The sequence below is a fragment of the Fukomys damarensis genome, unplaced genomic scaffold (assembly GCF_012274545.1).
Source record: "Fukomys damarensis isolate Sample0158 unplaced genomic scaffold, DMR_v1.0_HiC HiC_scaffold_16, whole genome shotgun sequence".
NCBI classification, from domain to species: domain Eukaryota; kingdom Metazoa; phylum Chordata; class Mammalia; order Rodentia; family Bathyergidae; genus Fukomys; species Fukomys damarensis.
The window spans coordinates 130,609,803-130,637,353 of NW_022900928.1; the positions used below are offsets into that span (position 1 = coordinate 130,609,803).

The 27,551-nt window shown below is 38.7% G+C and overlaps 1 protein-coding gene across 5 annotated transcripts in view; it reads right to left on the bottom strand.

Moving 5' to 3' along the window:
• The window catches only part of Usp40 (ubiquitin specific peptidase 40), a 72,253-nt gene that overhangs the window by 39,978 nt on the left and 4,724 nt on the right, over window positions 1–27,551 (bottom strand). For 3 of the 5 annotated variants that reach the window (XM_033764705.1, XM_010608733.3, XM_033764704.1), the window contains 7 exons: window positions 24,776–24,940; window positions 22,025–22,171; window positions 20,476–20,619; window positions 17,591–17,719; window positions 13,992–14,075; window positions 13,282–13,389; window positions 2,158–2,458 (listed from right to left, as the gene is read on the bottom strand). In XM_033764705.1, coding sequence (XP_033620596.1) covers window positions 2,158–2,458; window positions 13,282–13,389; window positions 13,992–14,075; window positions 17,591–17,719; window positions 20,476–20,619; window positions 22,025–22,171; window positions 24,776–24,937 — 1,075 coding nt within the window. In that variant the 5' untranslated portion in view covers window positions 24,938–24,940. Of the gene's footprint in view, window positions 1–2,157; window positions 2,459–13,281; window positions 13,390–13,991; window positions 14,076–17,590; window positions 17,720–20,475; window positions 20,620–22,024; window positions 22,172–24,775; window positions 24,941–25,182; window positions 25,315–27,551 lie in introns of all 5 variants that reach the window. The other 2 variants (XM_033764703.1, XM_010608734.3) reach the window with 2 other exon arrangements.

Sequence of the window (27,551 nt, forward strand, 5' to 3'; positions counted from 1 at the left end):
TTTTTTTTTTTTTTTGTACCGGGGATCAAACTTGGGTCCTTGAGCTTGTGAGGCAGGTGGAGGAACCACTGAACTAAATCCACAGCCCTTTAATACTTTTTTTTTTGGTGCCAGAAATTGAGGTACAGGATCTTGTGCTTAAAAGGCAGGTGTGGTACCTCCAATTTTTTTTTTTAAACAGGATTTCTTAATTTGTACATTGCTTATTTAGATCCTTTCCCCAAAGATATATACTAAGTACCATGATATATATGGGGAAAATAAACATAATATATTTTAGTTTTTGATTAGCTTGTCATTTGCTTTTAAATTCTGTTTAAAGTTTATATTGCTTTTCCTTAATTTTTTGTCTGCTTTTAACCTTAGAAAAGTCTTAAGATCAGATATTTATATTTTATACATTTTAAGGTTCCTTTTTCTACTGAAGAGCTATAATTTAAGTGATTAGTAGAATAGTAGAAAATGCTTTAGTTATTTCTTTAGCAACAAATCAACTTCCCAGTTGTATCTACTGAGTAATTCAGTTTCCTGTTTATCTGAACAGCTATCTTACGTACCAGGGGTTAAAATCTCATATATATTTAGATCACTTGCCAGGTTTATTGCTCTGTTTTAATGATCTGTCTACTTTTGAACATTAACCCTACTGTACCTTCACTGTTTCAGCTTTATGTTTTTATAGATACAGTAAACTCGGTAGTCCTTTCTTCAACTGTCATTTCTTTATCTCTCTAGGTGAACATTAGAATCATTTTTATAAAGTTTGGTCCCTTCATACCCAAAAAAGCCCATCAAGATTTTGGTTGGGTCTCTAATAAATTCCTAAGCTAACAGGAAAACTCATTCTTTACATATTACAATTATGGTCACACCAAAATTCAAGTTAGTGAAAAAGATTAATACTCCATCTGAAGACATACTTTTTCTGTCAATATATATTACTGTAATTGTGAATTTTTCTTTTCGGTACTGGGGATCGAACTCAGGCCCCTGTGCTTGCAAGGCAGGCAGCGAAACCACGGAGCCAAATCCCTGGCCCTGTAATTGTGAATTTTGACTCACAAAATTTCTGTCAATTTAGTCTCATCTTTTTTTTTCTTCCCAGAAAATGCAGACTTTTTGGTTAACAGCACAGTTATGTAACTGCTTCAGATGCAGCAAGTTAATTTCCTTTGATTGTTATGGAAATTAGTAACTGCTTTATTCTTATTCTCTATAAAAAAATGATCACCACTCTCACTCTTTCAGAATGTTCTCTTCATCTCTAATCACAGCTACGTTGCAGTCTAAAAAGCTTCCCTTCTATGAGTTTTTCACTTCTGAAAGGACTTTGGGAAAAAATGATAAAAAGATCCTACTGATTTATAATTCATGTTTTTAGTTAAAAAACAATCATTGTTAAAGGTCTCAAACGTTAACCTCCATGGTATGAGCTCTCTTGGCTTAATCCAGTACTTCCAAGAAATTTCAACTGCTCATGGACCATTATCTTCTCAGAAAAAAGAAATAGGAAAACGAAGACAAGAAAGTAAGACCAAAGCCACTTACATAACTCAAAGGCAACATGGCAGAATGACAGACACAAGCCTGAACATAGTGCAATCATAATCAAGTCTGCCAACCTAAGAAGGAAGGCATTTTGAGAAAGGGTCTAGCTAGTAGTCCAGGCTGGCTAAGGGCTGGGATTATAGGCATGCCCCACCACACCCAGCCCAAGAAGAAAATAAGAAAATCCAATCATGCCTCCCCATTACAGTGGAGAAAATTAAAGTTAAATAGAAATACACAATCTTTATAAAATAACAAATTATTATATTTCATCTGGCATATTATATTACTTCTTTAAAATATTACTTAGACTGAAAATATTTAGAAATGTTCCTAGGGTATGCCTTGTTTTAAGAGGAAAAACTCAAACAGCATTCCATGTTTATCACTTATTAACATTCCATGTTTGTTTGTTTGTTTTTGGTTTTTTTTTGGAGACAGGGTCTCACTATGTAGTTGAGACTGACCTGGAACTCACTACTAGCCCAGGCTGGTCTCCAACTCTCCAACTCATAGCGATCCTCCTACTTCAGCCTCCTGAGGGCTGGGATTACAGGCGTGCACCACCACACCCGGCTCCATTAACAGTTAACACTTTTCTTTCCGTACCTTCAGGTGGTCTCTGCAACTGGGATTTCCGATAAAACAACATGTAGGCACTCTCTTTACCCTGGAATTGCTGTTCAATATCTTCTTCCTTGATTGGCTGGACTTTGGAATCATTTATATCAAACCAGTGGGGACAGGTCGTGGTATCATTTAATCCTGGAGATTTTGAAGCCAGCATCTGGAGAATCTGTTGCTCATTACTTTGGAAATCAGACTCAACCTGGAGAAAAATCTTCTTCTGTAGAGTAACCATACTTTCATCTGAACTAAGCAGAAATGTCTGAGAATGGAGCTTTAAGAACTATAGAGAAACAAAAAACAAAAGTTATTTTTTAAAAATTAGACTTGATGAGAGTTATTTTTCCTTTTTGACATTTTTAAACTTTACTTTTATTTATGGCCAATAAGCAAGGGTAGGGGTGGTTTGTTTCGGTATAAGATGACATTTAATAAAAATTGGAATGCTCTGTTCAGCTATCACATCAAGAGGTAGAGCTGCCAAGCCACAATCTGCAAATCATTTCTATACCCAACTGCTTTTTTTACAAAAGTACTTAAATGAAACCCATTAGGCAGAACATACTCTTCTGATAGATTTAAAAACAATCTAAAGAAAGCATAAAACTATGGCAATCACAGTATATCACTATCAAATTCAAAACTAACAACCCAGACTCTGCTGGAATAAAGCAGGAATTTTAAGCCCTAGTTATTTTTTAATGTTATGGTCTTTTCTGGGAAATGAGAGTCAAACTCAGGAAATCGAGGCATATATAAACTTAACTTGCAATCCTGAAGACTGTTTTCTCAACTTTCTGCTAAAGGATTAGGGGGGAAAACCATTTGAGGTAGGAGGCTAGGGCATGGCAAAGTGGCTGGGACAACTGGGCACAGCCTGTTAATCAAGGAGAACGTATTTTCTTTTTCATTCTTTATTTGTGGTTCCAGGATTGAACTCAGGACCTTGTACTTAAAATGCAGGCAGTGGTACTGCTGAGCTAAATCCCCAGCCCGAGAATGTTTTCAATTCTTCTGGCACAGGGGCTTCTGAGATCAAGCAAAGCCCTGCACCCAATCTTTTGGCAGCAGATCAAAGTTCTACGCCTGATACTAACCTTATGGCATGAGAATATGTGAGTTTTTGATGGGATGGCTTAGAGCTGACATCAAAAAGAGGATATAAAAGACAGTAACCATTAAAACTCATGGCAGCTGATCTTCCCCCTTCACTCTGTAAGAGAACTCAGAGTGTATAGAACTTCTTTCCCTACTTTAACTGGCCTCTATTCACTCTTCAGACCACTTCTTTGCAGAGCACTTTTTCTTGCTGAGCTCTCCTTTTGCCTTAAATAAACATTACACTTTCACGTTCATCAACTATTCTGCCCAGTTCTTTAATTGGGACAGTTAAGGGCCTAAAACCTACTGGTTACACGACATATTTGGCAGCCAGCCAGGAGATAAGGCCTTTGGGGACAGTTTTGTTTCTCTCTGAAATCTATGGAGTGAAGCCAAGAAAGACTGGTTTAGTATTTTCTCTTCCCTCTTTCTCCCCTAGAAAGGGCCTGATTCTCTCCCAAGCCTCCTCTTGCTCCTCCTCGCCCAGAATCCTAGAGACCTAGGGAACCAGAGGGTGGTAAAAAGTGGTAGAAGCTGGGGGACTCCTGCTCCTGCCAGTGGCCATGAGAGGACAGACAATGAAAGGAGTGCGGAAGAAGCCCGCAGTGGTGCAAGCTCATGTGGCTGTGGCCTCTTTAAAGCTTGGTCTCCAGGCCAGAGTCTCTGGGTAGGGTGGAGACTGAGTCTCCAAGTGGCAAGTGCGCTGACCTACGCGTGTGCACGTGTGTGTGTAGACAGACATTGGAGAGATGGTGGGAGCCATAGTCTGACCCCCACTTTCTCTGTGGAATGGGTGAGGCTGTTGCACAGGAGACCATGGTTCCCACTCCACTCCAGCTTGTGTGGAGGGAATGCCCAGATGTTGGCCCCTGGCCATAACTGGCAAGGAGGATGGCAGCAACACCCTCCTTCCTCCAGTGTGGACACCGTTATCGCCATGGCTCTGGGCCAGGTGTAGGGGAGTGGCACAGGTGCAGGATGGCCTTGTTGCTTTCTGCTGCTGTACCTCTCTGGTATTTAGAGCGAACTGCTGCCTTTCACATAATTCACTTATTCAGAAAAGCAGTTATAAATGTTGACTGCTTAGATTGACTAAGAAAAATTTATATGTTTACAAATCTAAAATCAAGAAAGAATTTTACCTGAACAAATCTAGATAGTGGAGCAAGTGCAGGGCTTGATATACTACTACTCTGAGAAGACCCTGAAGGGATCAAACATAGCAAAAGGAAAACCTGTGGGGGAGTCACAGTTCCCGCAATCCGAGAGTTATGGTGGTCAGCCCTTGCTCCACATTGAACACAGAATGTGGAAGGAGAGAGAAGGCATGTCTGTGATGCAGTTTAGGTGTTTAGTTGTTGTATTAAAAGCATGTAAGAAAATGAAAAAATGGAAATAAAGATTTTGTAAATAGGGGAGGAGGGGGGTGAAGGGAGGGCAAGGGTATGGGAAAAAAATGAGACCTAAGACCTGTCATGTAAAGGTACAAGATCCCAATGATGAATGTAACTATACTGTATACCTAAAAAGTACCAATAAACTCAGTGAGAGAAAAAAAAAAAAGAAAGAAAGAAAGAAAAAGCATATATGAATAGAAAAAATGTCATCTAGGATATTCCACTGTTCTTTGGAATTTATTTATATTTGAAAATGTTCAAAGTAGAAAGTTAAGGGGAAATCCATACTATAAATATTTCCTAAGCAACAGTCCAATTAATTTCATTTTAATTTGCTATGATATTGCTTCTTGTTTTTGTTTTAAATATAACAGATTCCATATACACACTCTTTCCAGGACACTATAACCATGTAGAGTAAAAGTTTTTATATCCTGGTGACTAAATCTCTCAACTTTTACACTTTTAACTGAAATGCCTTTTAATGTTAGAGCAGGTTTCAGAATAGAAAAGGTTTTAATTGTTCTGTGACTTTAAGCATGGAAGCCAGTATACGGGGCAGTTAAAAATGAGTATCTAAAACCAAAAATTCAGAAATATGAATTTGTGCCAAGAGATGAAATGTATCCTGTGTGACTACACAGTGGCTCTTTGACAACGCTGAGAAAGGTTTTTCTCAGGAGAAATCTGTATGCAAGACAGAACCTAGATAATAAGCAACGCCAACTCCCACTGGCTAAATCAACACAGCCATACTCTTTGATGATAGCTACATTTCTACTATTGGGGTTGTATAAATGAAGTGATATGCAGATTAATTCTTACTAACAAATTGAAATCTATACTTGAAAAAAGAAATCTGTTTGTAAATCAACCCACAGGTTGCTAGTGTTTTGGAAAAGGTTATATAACTTCCTGAAGAATCTTCTATCTATGCTAGCTATAAGCCAGTAAGAACTGCAGTTTCAGATCAACCTGAGAGTAAAACCGCTCTTTCAAGAAAGAACAGCAGCCTCTCTGGAAAAGATTTTGCTCCTACTGAAACACATGAACAAGTTCATGAGCATCTGCTCCTTCAATATGCAAGTAACTGCACAGCAGTGAAAGCTATCAAGGCTGAAGCTGCAGAGTCTGAAGTTGGGCCCTGTAAAGGTTCTCCTGTTGAGCTCTTAACAATGCTACTCACATTTCTCTGAAAAAAACCAAGTCTTTGGTCAGTCATTATTTAGCCAAAAGAGTTTAATAAAAATAAATGTAATATTGCAAGCATCATAGAACAATATGCTGGAAAGTTTGACAATGCAGTCGCCAAATGTGGTGTGATTCACTTGCTGGGATGGGAAATGATATCAAAAAGTTGTCACAGACTACCAGACTTTAACTGATCCAAAGTCAAATCCTCTCCTCACACCAGCCCCAGAAATGACAGGAATGACTTCTCTAGAACAGCAGCATTTCATTCAGCCAGTGTGGTACAGCAGAAAAAGATGGTCTGATCTTAACAAATTACCTTGGAGGAAGTATTCAAAATACTTTACTCACAAATCCAATGCAAAGAATGGCTACGGACAGAGGAGATAGTGGCAAATGAGGAGAGGTCTAACACTAAGGTCCCAAGACACTCAGGTTGTTTCAGGTTTGGAGAGGTTAGGGGGGAAAAAGACATCTGAAGGGCTATTAAAATAAGATGATGGTGCCGGTGATTTAGCTCAGTGGTTCTGCCACCTGCTTCGCAAGCACAAGGTCCCAAGTTGGACCCCGGTACCCACCCCCAAAAAGATGATGGTATTTTGAAAAGCTGTTGCAGATTCCTTTGGCCATTGTATTTATTTCCTGCAATTGGAATAAAGTGGTTTAAAGAAAAAAGTTATTTTATTTTTATGGTCTTATGAATGGACATGGACTATCGTTTGGACACCCTTATAGACAGGAGCTAAAGCCTTTGCTTTCAGGGCACATTGTGGGACTTGGGTTAGATATCCTCCTTGTTTCAAAATTTAGATAATTACTTTGGATTCCCACCTCTAGTGCCTTAAAGCACCAAAGCATTAGGAGTCAATAGGCCCTGGTATGGGGGACTCTAAGCCAAGGAAAAAAATAGTAAGAAGATAGCAGGGCCGATGCCAGAATGACAAGCAGAGAGGGGCCTCTAGACCCCTATGGCCAAATTGCTGGACATGACCCTTTCTGAATTCAACAACTGCAATCAAGAGGAAGAAAGCTGGGTGTGGTGGCCCACACCTGTAATCCCAGCACTCGGGAGGCTGAGGCAGGAGGATCGCCGTGAGTTTAAAACCAGCCTGGGCTACATAGTGAGTTCCAGGTCAATCTCAACTACACAGTGAAACCCTGTATCAAAAAAGAGGACGATGAAAAGAGAAGTGCTGAGGAGAAAAAGCCAAAATTATAGCTGTCACAATGGGCAGTGCTTTAAACATGCTCAAGTCATCTAAGGGTAAAGCCAAAGACAATTGAAAAAAGTCACACTTTAAACTGTAGCAAGCCACTGTCTGGGACCTGCATCGAGTGTCAGGCAGCCAGCATGCTTGATTCACAGCACTGGAGGATCAACTGTCACCACTCCCAGAGAGGCGCTGGACCAGCCAAAGTTCTCATCTCTCACTCTGATAAAGAGGACTGAACGGGCCTGGGGTGACCTATAAGCTCCTGCTCACAGACACCTAGGAACCCAGGTGACCCTGACATCACGGGCAAACAAATTCAATCACTCTGTTTTACTCTCCTCCCCTAGAACATTCTCCTCTAGATCTATAGCCAAAATCAGGGTCAAGGGGTAACCCAATCAAAGCTTCTTTACTCCTGTTCTGACAGGTCAAGGAAGGTCCACTGTTCCAAGTATGCCTTTCTGGTGCTATCTGCCCACACCAGAATCTGAGAAAAAAGGGGGCTTGGTAAAATTACAAGTCCTAGAGGGAATCTATCTTCCTGGGCAGGTCACTGTCATTCACTGCAAGGGACAGCAAAGGGACATGTCTAAAGTCTCTTTGGGAAATCAAAAGGCTGACAGGGAGGCAAGAGTGAGGCTTTGCGGCAACCTCAATACCTCAGCCTATTCCCAGTTTCCACCTTCCCTCAAATGACATAGTAACAAGGTATACAAACCCTCACGGGAAATGATCACTCAAATTTTCACAGGACTAAGACTACTCATGTGAACCTCCAAAAGATCTGAAGCTCCTCTTCAAAAAGCAGGCTCCAGTTCTGCTTAGGAGAGGTACATGGAGTCACTACAAAGAGACATTGGTAGCCTGTCAAACATCTCTTCACCTCCACAGGCTCCTGACAGGTTCACTAAGCTCTCTTCTGTTAAAAAGGCATCTCAACAGTTTCCCATATGTAGACACTAGTGTAACTGCCTTTTCAATGTCTTCTGACAGAACAGCTAGTGAGCCATATCATCCTAAGGTAGTTAGAGAGTGCTCTATATAATCCCCAGTAGTAGCGCCTATAGCTCCTTTCAGCAGGAAGTGGCTATATTAAGACAGAGACCTTCACTCACTTGGCAGCCATAAAAAGTTCTGAGGAAATGAGGCAGGACTTATTAGCACAGGTCAAAGTGGGGCTGGGACAACTGAGCATGACCTGTTAATCATGGAGAGTACTATCTTTAATTCTTCTGGCATAGGATTATCACAGGACCAAGTAAAGCCCTGAACCCAGTACTGATCAGGGAATGCTGTTTCAATTCTTCTGGCACAGTTTCATGAGATCAAGCAAAGCCCTACACCTGATAACGATTTTGTGGCATGAAAATAAGTGAGTTTCTGATGGGATGGCTTAGATCTGACATCAGGAGGACATAAAAGAGGGAGACCATTAAGGTCATAGCTCCTGTGAGCTTTCTCTGCAGCCTGCCCTCACTGTGCAGGGCACACTTCTTTTTCTACTCTAACTGGCCTATGCTCACTCTTCAGAGTACTTCTTTGCACAACACCCTTTCTTCTTCAGCATTCCTTTGCACGTCATTTTCCTTAAATAAATGTTAAACTTTCACCTTCATCAGCTGTTCTGCCCAATTCTTTCATCGGGATAAGGGCCTGGAAAGGACCAACAGGTGACTATACCACCAGCAATCTCTCTGCACTTCCTGCCTCTCCCTCTCAACTCTTCTCTCTTACTCCTTAACCTGGATCTCCTCTTTTTTCCCTGGCAGGAATGCCTTTATACACAAGAGCACGAGGAGCTAACCGTGACACTTGTTTACTTCATCAATCAACATGCAAAAGGGACCCATTTTTCTCTGAAAGTAATTTGTGATAGCCAATGCTCTAATCAAAAGTTTTGTTTTATCACAAGGGCCTAAGAGTGTGACCCAAAAACAGTAGTACCGTTAATGCTCTGCATGAGAAGAGAGTAAAATAAAGTCATTTTTTAACTGATTTGCTTTAGGGACAATTAAATAACCATTTGAAAGCACAGAGTAATGAACTTTCTGTATAGTCAAGTTTTTCACTGTTTGATAGCTGGGGATTAACTCTTTTTTTTCCTTTGGCAGTACCAGAGGACTGAACTCAGTACATCGTGCTTGCAAGGCAGGCACAGTGCCAATGAGCTAAATGCCTGGTCCTAAATGTAGCTTTTTATTTTTGGTACCAGGGATTGAACTTGGCACCTTGTGCTTGTAAGGCAGGTGGTGGAACCACTCAGCTAAATCCCCAGACGTTAACTCTTTTATGCCTCAAATTTTAGTGCTAACTAGCCCCAGGAATGGCAGAAATCTTCATAAAGACCAATCTTCCTGATACAGATGACAAACTCTAGACAATGCAAACAACTGTTAGGAGAGTAACCAAAGCAGGCACAAAGTGGGGGGGACACGGTCCTCCCAAAAAGGGGGGCAAACTAGGTGAACTCTGTTAATTTACCTTGGCCTGCAGCAGCTAGGGTTCAAGCAGAAGGCAGGAGTCTCGCCTAGGTGCGGGGACAGAATTTGAGGGGCGGAGAGGCTGGAGAGGGACAGAATAATTCCATAAATGTGCCCTGTATCTATGTCAAATCCACCCAAGTACTTGGCTAACCTCTCATTGGTGGAAAGGTCACAAGGAACCTAGCAGGAAGCAATAGCTAAGAGGTTCTCTGGCTGAACAGAGCCTCCTGCTGCTGAGCAGAAAGAGCATGGAGTTTGGCTGTGCCAAGTCAGAAAGGGATGGCACCTTTTCTCGAAGCCAGATGACGATAAAGATTTTAAAGGTCAAATTGAGGACATTATGTAGGTATTTATATAAATCTTTAGAAAGTAACCATTTAAAAATGTAGACAAAAAAAAAAATTGAAGTCTATTCTTAGCTTGGAAGGGACAAAAACAGGCAACAGACCAAGCTTTGCTCACAGGGTCATTTGCTAAGCCTCCAGTAAGAGGAAAGCCCATGTCCCAGAACGAAGAGCTTTCCCCTATGACTAACCATGAAACTGTAATATTGTTAACTTACCAAAGCCACCAATGAAGCTTCCACAGGGTCAGAAAGGTTCCAGATAGTTTAGGGCAGCAGTTGTTAACCTATGGCATGCATACTACAGCAGGCTGTTACTGATGAAAGCTCTAAAAGATTCACCATACTGGTTTAGGGGTTAGAATAAAAGGTAGAACTCTTTTTGAGAAAAATAATCCAATCCAGAGTCTCCCCAACACAATGTTCAGAATATAACAGATTAAACCGAGGGGTGGGGCAAAGGGGCAATGATGGTTGCAAGGTCCAAAGCCTCATTAGACAAGAGGAGTAAGTTTTTTTCTTCTAAGATACATTCCACAGCATGGTGACTATAGTGAGTAATAATATTTATAAAAATTGTTGAGATAGTAAATTTCAAATGTTCTTAACATTTGAGGTGATGGATTTAACTGGCTTGATTTATTTTACTTTATATTAATAAATCCTGTTACTACCTTTTCCTCCTTAAATACCTACAATTTAATTTACCATTTAAAATTAAAATATAAAAGAATACACGACATGCAAAGAGGACGCTGATTCTTAAAAGATGGAACAGTCAATTTACAAGAGAAAAACAGTAAGAGCCAGGCGCAGTGGTACATGCCTATAATCCCAGCACTCAGGAGGATCAATGCGAGTTTAAGGATAACCTGGACTATGTAGCAAATTCAAAAGTGGTGTGAACTACACAGTGAGACACTGTCTCAAAAAAAAAAACAACAAACAAACAAACAAAAAACCCCGTTTAAAAAGCTTGATAAATCCCTAGCAAGGCCAATGAAAAGGAAAGTTTAAAAGGTACAAATGTAACAGAAATGAAAGGAAGAAGAAAACTTCAAATCCCATAGACATTAAAAAGATAATATGGTAATACTTTAAACAACCATATGGTAATAAATTTGACACTTCACATAAAGAAACAAATTCATTTAAACCCGTATCTTCCAAAACAAACAAGAATCAATATCCTATAAGATACACTTATAAAAGAAAGCTTGTATAACCACAGAGACATGAGACAAGTATTTCAAGGGAAGAAATATTAGCAGACATAAAAGACATTTCATCTCAGGATGCCATAACAATCCTAAATGTGTATGTACCCAGTAGTACAGCTTCAAGATAAATGAAGCAGAAATAGTCAAAAAGAGGAAAGAAAAACCCATAATTTTAGTTGGGAGATTATTTTTTTTCTCGTTATGTTGCCCAGGATTATTTCAAACTCCTAGGGTCAAACTATCTCCTGCCTCACCCTGCCAAGAAGCTGGGACTACGGGCATATGCCACCAAGCTTGTCTAGTTGGGACCTTTTAAAACTCCTTTCAGTAACTGAAAGAGCAAAAAGACCAAAAAATAAAAGTGCACAGAATACAGACACCCTTAACCATTGGAAACCAGTTAACATTTATGAAACACTATGCCCCAAAACTGCAAAGAAAACTGTCCAACAAACACAGAACATTTAGCAAGACAGATCAGACTCTGAACTATGAAACAAGTCCCATCAAGTTTAAAAGGTCTGAAACTATAAAACTACACTCCCAAAGTGCCATGGTATTGTGGTTTGGACCTGGAATGTCCCCCCAAATCTCATGTGCCCAGGGGCAGGCACCTTCTGGAAGGTGACTGAATCATGGGGACACCAGTGGTCTACTGGGTTCAGACCTGATGTGCTGTGAGGAGGGGCCTGGTCAGACAGGCAGGTTGCTGGGCGCATGACTGGGAGGTTCTCTTCCCTGGCTCCTCCCTGCGCTCATGCTTCCTGGCCATGGAGATCTGAGCCGCCTTTCTCTGCTGCACCAGGCCATTTCTGCCTTGGAGCTGGCCAGCTGACCAAGGACTAACCCTGAGCCAAATAAACTTCAGTGATGGGAAAGTGACAGAGACACACAGTATTAATCAGAAGTCAATTTACAGACAAAACAAAACTACAGAAATTCGCACATATTCAAAGGATTCATGGGTCAATATAAGAAAGGGATTAAGGAAAATTACAGAATATTTCAAATTGACAATGAAAGCATGTCAAATATATATGTAGCTAAATCACTGTGTAGGAAGAAATCTGCTTTTTGCTTTCTGTTTGAGATGAGTTCCAAGGTACCCTTGAACTCACTGTGCAGATCAGGTTGGTCTCAAACACTACCCTCCTGCCTCAGCCGCCTAGAGCGCTGGAATAACAGGTCTGTGCCACTACACCCAGCTAAAATTTAGAGCTTTAAAAGTATTGAAATACAGATTTAAAAATCGAGACACTAAGTCAAGAAACTAGAAAAAGATGAACAAATTAAAGCCAGAAAGAAGGGAAGAAATAATTAAAGACAAGGACAAATCAATGAAATAGAAAACAAATAAGCAATAGAAAAAATCAATAGGATTCTATTTAATTATATCAAAAGCAAAACTTGCTTTTTGTTTGTTTGTTTTGGTACCCGGGATTGAATTCATGACCTTGCGCTTGTGAGGCAGGGGATAGCACCTCTGAGCTAAATCCCTGGCCCAAAACTTGTTTTTTTGAAAATAAACTTGGTAACCTCCAACAAGAAAGATGAAAATAAAATAGCAAGGAAATACAAATTATTAATATGAGAAATGAAAAGGGGACACAAACACCAAAATGATTAATAAGGAACATTTCAAACAACTTTATGCCAACAACAGGTGATTTAGGACATCTGAATTGGAGTGGTAATCTGATCGGTAGGGTGACAACACTTTTTTGCTTTTGTGTTTAGGAGGCAAGGCCTCTTTTTTTGTTTACTTCTTAAAAAATTATCAAGTAATTTATCAGCTTTTGGGAAGCTGAGGCAGGAGGATCTTGAGTTTGAGATCATCTTGGGCTACACAGTAAGAAATCTGGGCTCAAAAAATAAAAAAAGCAGACACCAAAACCAATAAACAATAAGTAACCCCTAAATTATAATCACTATGCAAAGATGCTGATTTTACTTTCACCTATTTTAATTTTTTTGCTTTTTTATTTTTTGAGAGAAGGACTTGCTCTGCAGTTCAGGCTGGCCTGGAACTTGCTACGCAGCCCAACCTGACCTTAAAATTCACCTATTTTAAATGCCCTCCTGCTGAGGGTCTGCAGCAGAGATCACAATAAAGTTTCCTCTGGGACTGGAACTTCCTACGCCAATGGCACTTATTACCTTTTGCAGTGGTCCATGCTGCTTTTTGAACTTCTTGTTCCAAGATGTTCCTATCTTTTTCAAGAGTTTCTGGCCTAGCTGATCAACAGGAGTTAGATTATTCTCCTCCTTATGGAAGAAATACAAAGTCACCTAAGAAAATCTGATGAGAAATAATTGCAACACAAATTCAAAGAGATCAACAATTAAATGGGACCAAAACACAAACATGCTAAGTGGATTAATCATAATTATTACACATTTTTTTAAAAAGAGTATCTTAAGCCTCAGTTTAGAAAATATTAATTTTGCCACTTTATACGGTATCACAGTTTAACCACTGAAAGAGAAAGAACCTGAGGTTTGGAAAATTCCTGACATTATTTAGGATTTTTAGAAGAAATATTTAAGTGCTAAAACAAGATGTTTTATGTGAATATTTCAAAGTACAAACAAGTTCTAAAAGAAAATAATATGCAGCTGTTCCAGGATGAATTGCAGCTTCTCAAAATTCATAGGTTGAATCTTTAACCTCCAATACTTCATGATATTACATTATGTAGAGATGAAGCCTTTGAAGACATGATCAAACTGAGGACATCTTTTCATTTGAGGAAATAGAATCCAATGCTACCTGATATCCTCATACACACACACACACACACACACACACACACACACACACACACTCACTCACTCTCTCTCTGTCTCTCTCTCTCTCCCCACTCTACCTGTAGTAAGACTGCTTTTAGAACTGTCAATGGATCATCAACGTCTTTTTCATTCTGAAGCGCTTTCAAATTCTTATCTGGTTCCTAGGAAGAAAATAACAGAAAATTTCTATCACAGAAATGGTAGTAAAAATATCATAATAATCTGTATATACTTTGGAATCATGTACTCTTGGCTCTGAGATCTAAATTTCATTGAACATTTCTGGACAAATTACTTAAATCTCCCCAGTTTTATCTGCAAATTGGGATTATGAGATAAGTACAAATTCTGGCCCGGTACATACAGCAGATTCTAAAACCTTCTATCCAGCCACTGCTCTGTCTGTATCCTATGTAATTTGGTATATTGGATTCTCATTATCATCCTTTGCAAAACATTTTCTGGTCTTCACCTCATTCATTTGCATGGGAGTGTAAAGAAAATCCTACATATTTGTGCAGGTTCAGCTTAAATATTCTCTTCTTGATCACTTAAGAAATTTATATTCCATTGGATGATGGTAATGGGGAGTATGTCAAAAGTACCTTAGTAAGCAATTTTTATTGGCTTTCCCCATATATATCATCTTTTTTGTTTGTTTTTTGAGATAGGTATTATTATGGAGTTCACGCTGGTCTTGAACTCACTATGTAGCCTAGGCTAGTCATGTGATTTTAATAAAATTAAATTGCAAACAGGTGCTTATGCCTTAAGAGTCTGAGGTCAAATGCTGCCAGCTAGAATAACGGCTCAGCTCTGAAAGTGGCACTGAGGGAAGCAGACACTCCCTCAGGTGGAAGCTGGACTGGCAAAGTGGTGAGGCACACTTTCCCAGACCAGAGACCTGGAGAGAGTGAAGAAAGCTTACATTGGATGGAGGCCCACCTGAAGGAAAGAACCAAAACTACAGTGCGAGTGGGCAGGGCAAAAAAAGAGGACATCAAAAACATTTATCAGACCTGGTGACAAGCTTCCATCAGGATGAAATGAAGGCTTCAACTTAATCTTACAGAGCAAGTGAAATAAAGCCAATGTAACTGAAAAGTGGAGGGGGCAGGGAGGTAAGTGCACCCACTCTAGGCCTAAGATTCTCTGCTACAGGAAACTGAAAATGCAAGACAGCAATGCTGGGGTGGAAACACACCAGAAGCAACTCAAACTGAACAGGGACGCACAGACCAGGAAGGGATGAGAAGGGCTTCACTGATCTGCTTGGGGAGATGTCTTGGCAAATGGGGACAAGCGCTCGACAGTGATGTCTGCGCAGGCTTCTCAACCCCAAACTGGTGTGCTAGCCACTGCAGTGAGGTCAGTGAAAGAAACGGAGGCAAGGAACTAGAAAGGGGAAAGAGCAATGCCTTTTCTTAGAGGCTACAACATAAAAGTTTAACAAGATTGCTGATTGTAAGACCAATATGCTGCTGGACACAGTGGCACATGCCTGCAATCCCAGCATTGTGAAGGCTGAGGCAGGACTGCCATGAGTCTGAGAGGCCAGCCTGGGCTACACAGTGACCTCAAGGACAGCCTAAACTAAAGCCAGACTCTCTTTCAAAAAAAGAACCACCCCCCAATAACAACAACAAAAAAATTAAAGACCAATACACTATAAACAACTGCACTTCAACAACCAACTGCAATAGTCCAAAATGTACAAAGTACAGGCACAGGCACCCAGAGCCTCTCTCTCTGGTAACCATGTTCCTGGTACGGTAGAATAGTTAGACTCTTTTTACATCCAAACTTTACAGAATACAGATGTCTCTCAGTACACTCCAAGTACAACTTACAGCATGTCAGAAATACAAACAGATGATCTGAAGAGCAAGGTGAGTGTCAAAAAAGGGGATGTGCATTGCAGACACTACTGGCTCTGAGGGAAGCCATATTATCACATGTGAAGAAATGATTTATAAACAACAGTCATGACAGATAATCAGTAAACAAAGTTCTAAGCATTTTACATTCTAACATGATTGCGACTTAAATATAGATGTCTTACTGTGTTTTAGTTTTATTTTAGAAACCTGGCTGAGAGTTTGGGGCTGATGTCTATGTAAGGCATCATAATTTCATAGGAACTAGACTCCAGTTAGTACTTCACCTCAAGAGAAAATTAGAAAACTTGAAAAAAAGACAATCAAGAAAGCTATATATTGTTCACATGTGAAGACTCCGAACCCCAGTGTGTGTGTGTGTGTGTGTGTGTGTGTGTGTGTGCATGCACACTTACATGTGACAACAGTAACAAAAGATTCTAGCAAAGTATGCAGGAGCATAAAAAACAGGACCAGCACAACACTACTGATAGAACTAGCATAGCAGATTAATGGAGAAATATGGATTATTTCATGGCTATGGACAAGTTTTTCAAATGAAGAAAAAAACAAAAACAACAACAACAACAAAAATAAAACCACCACCACAGAAAACCATTCTAGAAAGATCAAAGTTTTTTTTGTTTTTGTGTTTTTAAGAGTAGGAAAAATTTATTGAAGGAAAGTAAGCTTCCGTCCAAGAGAGCCAGAAGGGGGACTGGAAAGCAGGTTGCCCCCAAAGTTTGTTTTGATTTGCTGTTCTGTGGCTGAAGTTGTGAATGTCATTCAGTTGGTGTCAGTGAGCACCATTTAAAAGAGCTACTTATAAAAGACATGATGTAGTCATATTAAATAGGACAAAATTCACCCTGATTTAGATCCTGTTGTGAATGCTACTTTCCCTTACAATCTGCAGGTTACAAAGTTCTATTGTATGTTATCTGAAACAATGCTCAGTTTGTCTGAAAAAATCCAGTTATAGAAGAATGCTCTTTGTCATAATGCAGGAATTGTAAAGCTGAGCATGGTTCTAAGTTAGAGACTTAAGAACAAGCTAGCAAAATATAATGCATGATGTCTGAATTGACACTAGAGAGGGAAAAACATTTCCAACAAAGGATGTGAATGGGACAACTGATGGAATTTGAATATAATTACAGTGGTACCTCGGTTCACAAACTTAATTCTTTCCTTGATTTAGTAACGAATTCTGCGACCAGAACTGTGCAAAGAACTGTTTGTGGACCAAAGTACCACTGTACTATATATTAGACAACAGTAATATATCAATATTTAAATTTCCTGACTTTGATACTTGCTTAGGTAAGAGAATGATCTTAGTTTGGGTAGATAAACAATGAAGTATTTAGGGGCAAAAGAGTCCAATGTGTTCAATTTAATTTCAAATGGTTTAGCACTAATATTAATGTGTGTGCATGCACATATACACACAAATGCAGCAAACGTTGGCAAAGGGTATCTGTACTATGCTTATTTTTCTGTACAAGTAAAATTATTCAGAAATACAATTTTTAGCTGGGCATAGTGGCATAGGCTGTAATCCCAGCACTTGGGAGGCAGGAGGATCACTATGAGTTCAAAGGCGGCCTGGGCTCCATAGAGAATTAAGGATAGACTGAACTACAGGGGAGGACTGTAGCTCAGGGAAAATAAAGAAGAGAAAAGAAAAAGAAATAAAAGTTTAAAACATGTATTAACTTTCAGTGCTATCAAGTTTTCTACAGGATGCATATATAATAAATGGCAAAAGATGGTCAAGAGAATGTTTTCATGCTTACTTGAAATTGCCAGTTTCCCAGATGATCAACATCTTTAATATATACGTGATAATGTCCTCCATAGCAGCCACCTTTGTGTATAATGACCGAGAAGAGGTCATACACATAGTCTAAGTCATTCAGTTTACTCTGAAAGAAAGAAAAGTAAACAATGATATAGTTTATATAACATGGGAAGATACATAACCAGAGAAAAAAGAATTTCAACTATTGAAATTAATAACAAAGTTCTTATTATTAAAGAGTAAATCAAGACAAATTTAAATAACTGGTTTTAAATTTTAAAATTATTGCTTTTTTGTGTGTGGAGACAGGGTCTTGTTATATAGTACAGGCTGGCATTGAACTTGTGGTGATCCTCCTGTCTCACCCTCCTGGGTGCTAGAATTACAGGCATGCACCACCATGCCTGGCTACTACCCATCACAATATGCCATCAATTTATGTTTCTTAGTTAAGTGTGAACATGTGTATCTGAAAAAGATGTTATTTTTATGTGCTTTGGCTTTTTTATGTAAGTGGATGTGATAACATATAATCCTTATGAGTCAGTGTGCGGTAGAGATTTTCAGCAAGGGAAAGCCATGCCTGTATTATATCTACTATGCTGCTTCACACAAAAGGTTTTTACCTGTCTAGATTGAACTATATTCCAATTACCTCGTCGTGTGCCTCCATCAAAGCCAGATTGACAATTATCCCCTATCCTTCAGTCCTCTGCACCATATGACTTTGAGACTGTGAATACCACCTGGCATGGTTGAGCACCAGTTTCACGGAATGAAGAGTTTTAACACTTTGTTAAGTCCATGTTTAACCTTTTCTGAAATTAATCACAAATAACTCAACAAATAAACTCCAACTCTACCAATTAAAAACAAAACAAAATGCCTGTATTCCCAGCTAATTGGGAGCTGAGGCAGGAGGATTTTTAATCTGGGGCCAGTCTGGACAACTCAGCAAGACCCTGTCTCCAAATTAAAAAATGAAAAGGACTGCAGATGTAGTTTGGCGCTTCCTCAGTTCAATCCCCAACACAAAACGAAAAACCAAAACAAGAAGACGCTTTAGATTAAGGGATATTTTAAATCCCTCACACAGAAGAAAAGGAAGGTTCCTCCCAGTGGGTGTGAGCCACACAGTGTAAACTCCCTGCTGGTGTTGGCTTCAGTGTCATCTGCAATGTAAGATGTAGATATGTGTGCCACCTAAGGGGTGCCAGTTATTTGAGAAACTGCATGAACTATACGTTTTAAGTGGGCAGCACTTTAAAATGTATAGCTTAGGCAAAAGACAGAAGGTGACTTTTCTTTTTAATACGGAAATTTTAAAGTAAAATTAATGAAGATCTTCTAGACAAGTTTGGGTTTTTTTTAAAACTTGTTTTATGCAAGTATGTTAAAATCAGGTGATGTGGCTAGGGATGTAGCTCAATAATACAGTATTTGCCTGGCATGCAAAAGGCCTGGGTTTGATTCCCCCAGCACTGCTTGGTGTGGGGATCACATGACAAATTGCCTCTTATAAAAGGAGGGGCAAATATTTTAACTAATTCTGAGAAAATTATTTATTCTGAGTATGCCATGCCAAGAGTCAGAGTCAGGCCGGGTGTGGTGGTGCATGCCTGAAATCCCAGCACTCAGGAGGCAGAAGTGGTAGGATCACCCTGAGTTTGAGGCCAGCTTGAGCTACATAGCGAGCTCGTCTCACAAAACCAAAAAAAAAAAAAAAGTCCGAGTTAGGTTCTTTTTTTCCATTCAAAAACAAATTTTATTTATTTATCATGATTTGATCAGAACCAATATTACTTTTGTTTTCTTATAAATGACTAGAGTGATTGCTTTTGACTGATACTCTGCATTTATCAGTTTCTTTTTTATAATGATGCTAAATACGCTTTCAAACTTTAAATATTCTTCTCTATTAATCAAATTATTTCTCTGATAATATTCTTGTTCTTCTTTTTTTTTTCCCAAGTTAGGTTCTGAGTTCAAAGAATGAGAACTTTAAGAAGTGAAACTCGGTAATTAGGCTTGCAGTAGAGGAATATGTTTCTGGGAAAAGTTTGAATTGAAGAATATTTATAAAAGATTAATACATATTCTGTTCTTAACAAGAATGATTTGTAATAAGAAACCCATAAGGCTCATTACTTTTATCTGACCATGTGCAATAACGATAAAGTATTAGAAAAGGGCTTATAAAGCAGGCTACTTTAACAATTAATCTGTTTTCAAAACTTTTCTGTCTAAAGGATTACAAAGTCTAATTTTTTTGTTTGCAGAGCAGGGATAGAATTCAGGGTCTTGCATATAGTAGGCAAATACTCCACCACTGAGCAACATCCTTACCTATAAATTCTAGATTAATAAAGTTTTGTTTGCCTTTTCACTTTCTAGATAGTTAATTCAATACTGTAATTAAAGTAAACTAAATCCAAATAACAAAGTACCAATTAATATTTTTTTTTAAAGACAGGACTAGCATTTCTAATTTTCTTTTGAAACTTTTCATTTCAAGGATTTCTCAAAAAGGAATACTGAAACTTTAGAAAGTCAAAAGACTGTATGTATATACAGTAAATCAGTTCTGAGCTGAGGCAATTTTGTCCAACTTTGCCCACCCCCTCCTCCCAGGAGATGTGGACTTTTGGCCATGCGTGAAAACATTTTTGGGTGCCACAAGTTGGGGAAGCAGAATGGGGATGCTGATGAACTTCCTACAATTCGGGGGGACAGTCCCCACAACAGTTACTTAAGTCAAGATGCTAACAGCGTCCAAGAAGTTGAGAGATTTTGCAGTATTGTCCAAATGAAAAACCAGGACAATAAGGTTTTAATATTGGGAGGGGAAAAGAAATAATTAAAAAATAAAATAGTTCAAACCTGTTCACAAAAAGGCTTGAGGTTGATCTGGAGAGGGAATGTGTAACAGCTAGTTTCCTTGTAGCGTTCACACTTTACAAAATCAAAATTAAATCTTAGTAATGAAACCGTTAGAAAGGGTGGCAGCTTGCGTAATTTGGCCGACTGTTAAAAAGAAAAAGTTACATTTAAAAAAGCAGTTATATGGAAGTATACAAAATGTTATTTAAGGTATGAAAAAACAACATATAACACAGTTTTAAGAGAAATATGTCCTTAAATCATAATAAACTTATCACCATGGTTAAGTCTTGGTTGGTTGTTTGTTTCTGAGACAGGGTCTCACTATGTAGTTGAGACTGACCTGGAACTCACTATGTAGCCCAGGCTGGTCTCGAATTCAAAACGATCCTCCTGCCTCAGTCTCCTCAGTGCTGGGATTACAGGCGTGCACCACCATGCCTGGCACCATGGTTAAGTTTTGCTGTGAACTCCCAACTCGATATATTACTCATCTATTTTATGGGACTAAGGGCACATCACTCATTTAGACTTACAACTAAAAACCTGCAAGCTAGTTTTATTTTAGTGTTGCTACCCCAAAATACTATCTGATGACCATGTTGCAACTGGCTGTCCCTTTCTCTCTGCGCTTATTTGCTGCCCAGCTCCCGGCCTCTCACCCTGCTCCATGATGTCTCCCATAGGTAATTACCTAGCAGCCACATAGTTCTTATGCAGTGAAGAACTGGAGCTCTCAGACCGTATGATGGTATGAGCCCTGCTAGTGCATATGCATTTTTCTGGGGAGATGATCCACAGCTTTCGTTAGACTTTCAGAAGTACTCCCAACTAAAAGGTTAAGATCTACTGATTGAAGATTTATACCTACTCTTAAATGCAAAAACAGGTAAGGTTTTTCTGTTTTGTTTTAATTCCCTGCTTTAAAACAAAACGCTAAAGCTTGGCATGGTGGCCCATGCCTGTTTTCATAGTAGGAAACAGAAAGGAACACTCAGAAAGCTTCTTGCTGGCAGGAATAGAAACATATCCATACGGCCTCTTTTATAACAGTAATTTGCCAAAAGCAGGGAGTTTATACTAAAAGGCATATACCGAAGAAATTCTAAGGTACAAATAATTTTGCTTGGGAGAGAAGGAAGTTGAGAGAACTGTTAGACTGAAAGCTTTAAGTATATTCTTTATCACAAACAATTTAAAAAGATACTAATGTCAATGCTTTTTTGGGTCAAGAGCTTCATGTGTATCCTCCAGATGTGTTTTGTTTTGTGGTCCTGGGGATTAAATTTAGGGCTTTCACACTGAGCTACATCCTCAGCCCTTTTTTATATTCTTTATTTTGAGCCAGGGTCTTTTTAAGTTGCTAAAATTGCCCAGGCTGGGCTTAGATTTGCCATCCTCCTACCTCAGCCTTCCAGAGTACTGGATTAAGATGTGTACTACCACCTTGGCTTTCCCTAGACTTCTTCACACAGGCCACTTCAGCTGATAGACTTTCCTGCTACCAGGTACTAAGTGGGTGCCCCTGGGAAAAGGCAGGCATTGTTACCTTTGTTGCTCTAACCAGCCGGTCACAAGTCCCACAGTGGTACAAGTTGTCACAGTCGAAAACTTCCTCTTCTACATACATATTCCAGAGCGCATCTTCCAAACTGGATACATTTTTGACTGCTACAGTTAGGTCTAAGAAATCTTCCTGAAGGATACAAGAATATTGAAAAAATAATTGTACAGAGGTTTATAAACACATCACCAACTCAAACATATACTGGGGATAATCAGATTTTTCCTAAAACACCATATGCCTGAAAATATAGATGTCTTGACTGGCTACTATGAAATTTTAACACTTGATTATCCTGTCTAAATCAAGTTATAACTCAGCTTAAAATATATTAGGAAAACAGGAGAAATTTATATTTTTAGCGTAGATGTAATAAGACCCATTTTGTCAGGAAGTAAAGTGCAATAAAATTTAACCCTGAATTTAAATACACACACAAATTTTAGTACTGTCTTTAGAAACATAACAGCAAAGTCAAGGTTCAATTTTCTAATGTAAACTCCATTTCTTTTTCTTTTGCTAAGGCTGGCCTAAGACATACCAAAGAAGTTATAAGAGAATGTAGCTTAGTGGCACTGCGATTGCCTGCCAAGCTCAAGGTCCAGAGTTCGATTCCCTGTGCCCCCCCACCAAATCATGTTTGGACTGGGCAGTTAGCTCAATGGTGCTACACCTGCTTCAAAAACACAAGGTTCTATGTGTGTGTGTGTGTGTGTGTGTGGAGTTATAAGAAAACAATTGGATAAACAGGTATTTATGTCAAAACAGAATGGCATTTCACAAAAAGGAAGTCTACTAATTCTATCTAACTACATTTGAATTCCACTATATTTCTTTTTTTAAAAATGCCACTATATTTCTAGTACTACATGCTATCATAATTTGAAATGTTTAAATCATGTTTCTGGCCCTGTGTATGCAACAGCATTGTTTAAAGAGATTATGGAGGGGCTGGGGATGTAGCTCAGTGCTGCTAGGCCTCCCTGGAAAAGTGCAAAGTCCTGAGTTTGATCCCCAGTTCTGGAAAAAAACAGAACAAAACAAAATACCCGCCCCCAATAAATCCAAATTGCTAAACTTAAAAAAAGAGAGATTATGGAGACTGGAAAACAATTAGTTCATGGTAAACATCTTAATAAAACTAATGTTATATTTATAATAACACATGAAAAGTTAATGTCTATAACTGATAGTATGCTTTATGCACACTATATTTTGCAATTTATGAATTACATTAGAGCTAAGTCCATCATACAGTAATTCAAAGATACATAAGACATCTTAATTACTTTCAGACTAGACTAATCAAGATTTTTTTTCATGTTACTGGCGACTGAACGTAGGGCCTTCACACTGAGCTATACATCCCTCAGCCCCTGACTTCCTGTTTCAGATACAAGGTCTCACTAAGTTGCCAAATTGCTCAGATTGCGTTGGAACTTTCAATCCTCCTGCTTTAGCTTCCAGAGTGCTGGGATTACAGGTATGAGCCACCATATCTGGTTGACCAAGAAAGTCTCTATTAGCACAGATAAGGGCTTTTTTTTTTAACTCTGCAAGTCTTAAGAAATCGATGACTGTGGGGTTGGCTCAGTGGATACTGCTTGTCTAGCTTGTATGAGCCCTGGGTTCCCTCCTTAACACCAGCAGGAAAGAGGTGGAAAAAAGAGACTAAATACATGTGAACACACACACAATTTTTCATATTTCCAAGAGCAACAGAAAATAGCATTAAACTTTTTATTCATAGTCAAATAGAGAAATGCTCTATAACTTGTCACAACAAAAGGAGCTTTTTATTAAAAGGTTCAGTGATGAAACCATTAGTGGTATAAGATGTATACAGTGAACAGTGATCATTGTACTTACCAAAGTCCAATTTCTAATTTCCTATCAGATTAAACAGGCAATCTCTATTATTACAAAGAACTGAAGATCATAAAAATTAAAAAAGTAATTAAAAATTTAAAATAGTAATTTTATAGGTGCTAGTTTATATATAGTATATAAACATAAGCACAAACATATTAATACACTTAATAAGCTAAATCCAATATTTAATCACAGAGGTTTATCAGCTTAAACATTAGTCAATATTCAATTTTTATTACCTCCCTAATTTTCTTTACAATATTCAAACCATGACCCTGGCTTCTTTCATAAGGCCAGTCTTCTACCTGTAAGCATCTCCAAAACTATTACCCAAGCATCAGATGTTATGGCTTGTGCCTACATGTCCCCCAAAAGCCTGATGCAGTCATAGGTGGAGCTTTTAGGAGGTGGCTGGCCATAAGGGGAGGTAGCCTGGATAAAATACAAATGACAGAAAGACAGCTGCCATTGTTGTTGCTGGTTACTTGCTGGGTGCCTTGCTGACTTCTGCCTGCCATGAACTGTTTCTCCTCTACAATGACCTTTTGCCATGCCACCCTGCCTTGGAGCCAGACAATTATGAATTCTACAAACTGTGAGCTACTATAAACCTTTCCTTTTTTAACTTTGGGTGTCGGGTATTTTGTCTTAGCAATGAGAAAAGTAACTAAGACATCAGAATACTAATTAAAAGACTGCTCTAAGATATTGCTTTTTTCAGTTTACATGGAAAAATTTGATTTATAACTGATGACTCAGTTGTAGCTACAAGGCAAAAGTGATAAATCAGTCTGTTATCACAGATCATACAATCACATGAGTAATTTACAATATAATTTAACACTATAGTATTTGTATACTCACCTGCTTTTCACTGATGTTTTTACATTCTTTACAAACAATCTGGTTAACAACAGTTCCATGATACAGACGATTAATGAGGTCATGGCCAGAAGTCCCAACTAAAGAAGTTTCCAAAGCACTGAAGAGAATGCGATTCAGTTCCTGCACATCATGTTGTCTCATTTCCTATAGAACAGGTGGCTTGTAAATGTACTTTTGTGTGCCAGATTTTATAAAAATGAATTTTAAGAATACTAGTAAAAACACAAGATTTATCACACAATCCAAGATAAGCTTTAATCAGTTATAAGTATTACTGAACAAAATTAGCTGAAAACAGGTTAAAAGACCATCACCTATTTTTATTTATACTATAAAATAAAAATATGAATAGGGAGCATTTGTGATGTATTTGTAACTCAACTTGCCTGGAAACTAAAAAGTGCATTTATTCTTGTGGGGAACTGTATACATGGCCATATCACAAGGACGACAGGAGGGAGGAGCAGAACAGGTTCAAACTGGTGTCTAAGAGCTGACACCTTACGAAGTCACAGTGTCTGGAAAACATGGTGGTGCATCACCATTAGAGGTCTAGAATTTATTACTGTGAAGTATAACCAACAAAAACAGGACTAACATAGTACTACTAAGAAAAATTCCACTCAAGAACAATTTATAAAGCAAAGTCAAGGTGGGCACCACTAATTAAAGTGGGAACAAGGAGAGAGAACAGCTAGAGGGAGAATTCAAGAGGGCGGGGGTCCCAGGAAGTAGGAGGAGGACCTGGGAATTTAAGGAGGGTGGTGAGTGCTCCTGAGCTCACCCAGCTAACACCAGACAGGTGTCTCCTGGCCTTGGCACATGGATGTCATTGTTGACTTTGCCATGAAAAGCAGAAAGGAAGCAGAGGCACAAATGCAGACTGAAGAATTAGAGGTGTGGGAGGATAACAGAAAAATATTTCATGTAGTGACCTGCAGATTAAGAGAATAAAAGCTAGAGAAAGGTGTGGGGTCTTGGCTTGGGATCTTTTTTTTATGTATTTTTAAAAATACAAGCCAAGTAGCCAGCTATGGTGGTAAATGCCTGTGATCCCAGCACTTGCGAGGTGAAGGTAGGAGAACTGCTTTGAGTTCAAGGTTATTCTGAACTATATAGTACGACCCTATCCCACTCCCCCCGCCCCCCCCAAAAAAAGGAAAACAAGAAGAGCTCACGAGGAAGAAAATAGTGGAGTGGTGATCGGCAGCAAAATTAAGCCTCCCCTAAATCCAGAATCCAGACCCTGCAAAGTAACACCTGGCAAAGAAATAAAAAGTCTACACCTCACAGAAAGAAAAAAAAAATCTCAACTCTCTTCCTGGCAAGTGGCTTATGGAGAGGGGAACTTGTCTCCCCAGGTAAGTGCCCAGGGCAAGGAGATCCAGGGAGAAGTGGCTACTGAGAATTGCAAAAGCAGCATGGCGTTTTGCTCTAATGGGATTCCTTCACACAGCAGGCAACAGTTGTTGGTGGGAATGTAAACTAGCACAACCATTATAGAAACAAGTATGGAGGTTCCTCAAAAATTAAAATAAGAAATTCCACTTGACTTAGCTATTTTCCACATCATTATCTTTCCAAAAGAATTAAAGACATCATATTACAGTGATACATGCACACCCATGTTTATAGCAGCACAATCTAATAATAGCTAAGTCTTGGAAGCAGCCTGCAAGTCCATCAACAGATGAATGAATAAAGAAAATGTAGTATGGGGCTGGCAACTTAGCTCAGTGGTTCTGCCACTTTGCCTCAAAAGCGCAAGGTCCCAAGTTCAATCCTTCGTACCAAAGAAAAAAAAAAAGATAAAGAAAAAGTAGTATGTATGTACACAATGGAGTACTACTCTTCCATAAAGAGGGATAGAGTCATTTGTAGGAAAAATGGCTGTACCTTGAGACCATATGTTAAGTGAAATAAATCAGGCACACAAGCTTAAATATCACATAGTTTCTCTTATATGAATATATTTGTTCAAGGTATAAAGAGAAAAATAAAAGGAAAAAAAATTCTGATAGTTTCGTGTACTTGGTTTTGTAGGAATACATCTATTCCATCAAGTGGAAGACCAGGATTTATCCAAATTTATATAGGTAACAGCTTATTAATATTGACAATAATGGGCTTTATTCATTGCTGACAAATACTTAAGTGTGTATAGTGAAATACTTTTTAGGATACACACAGAAAAATGAGAGCCCCAACATAAAAGGACAAAATAAGTCAGGGATGAGTCAGGATAGGGAAAATAGAAATATCTGCCAAAAATGCCTTTATTGTTCTAACTAATATAAATGTTCCAATAAGAATGCCTAGATTTAAAGATAAAGCACACTGCACAGGGAGACAGCATTTAGAACAAAATTACTTATTAATTTATCCTTTATTGCTAGTCAGACTGAAAAGCTGATTAGCAGTTTGCCATAAAAATGGTATGTAATTTCCATGTGACAGATGTTATACTTCAATTATACTACATAAAAACTTTCAGGATAGAAAGTGTAAACATCAATTCCTGTACTTTTCCCTATATTCACAACCTTTTCCCCAACCCCAAATCACAGCCAGCCATAAAGAACCCTGTCTCTAAAAATATGCTTTAAGCCAGGCACGGTGGCACACGTGCGTAATCCCAGCACTGAGGAGACTAAGGTGGGAGGATCACTGTAAGTTTGAGGTCAGTCTGGGCTACATAAGAGTTCAAGGCCAGTCTAAACTATATAACAATATCCTGTCTCAAAAAAGATCAAAA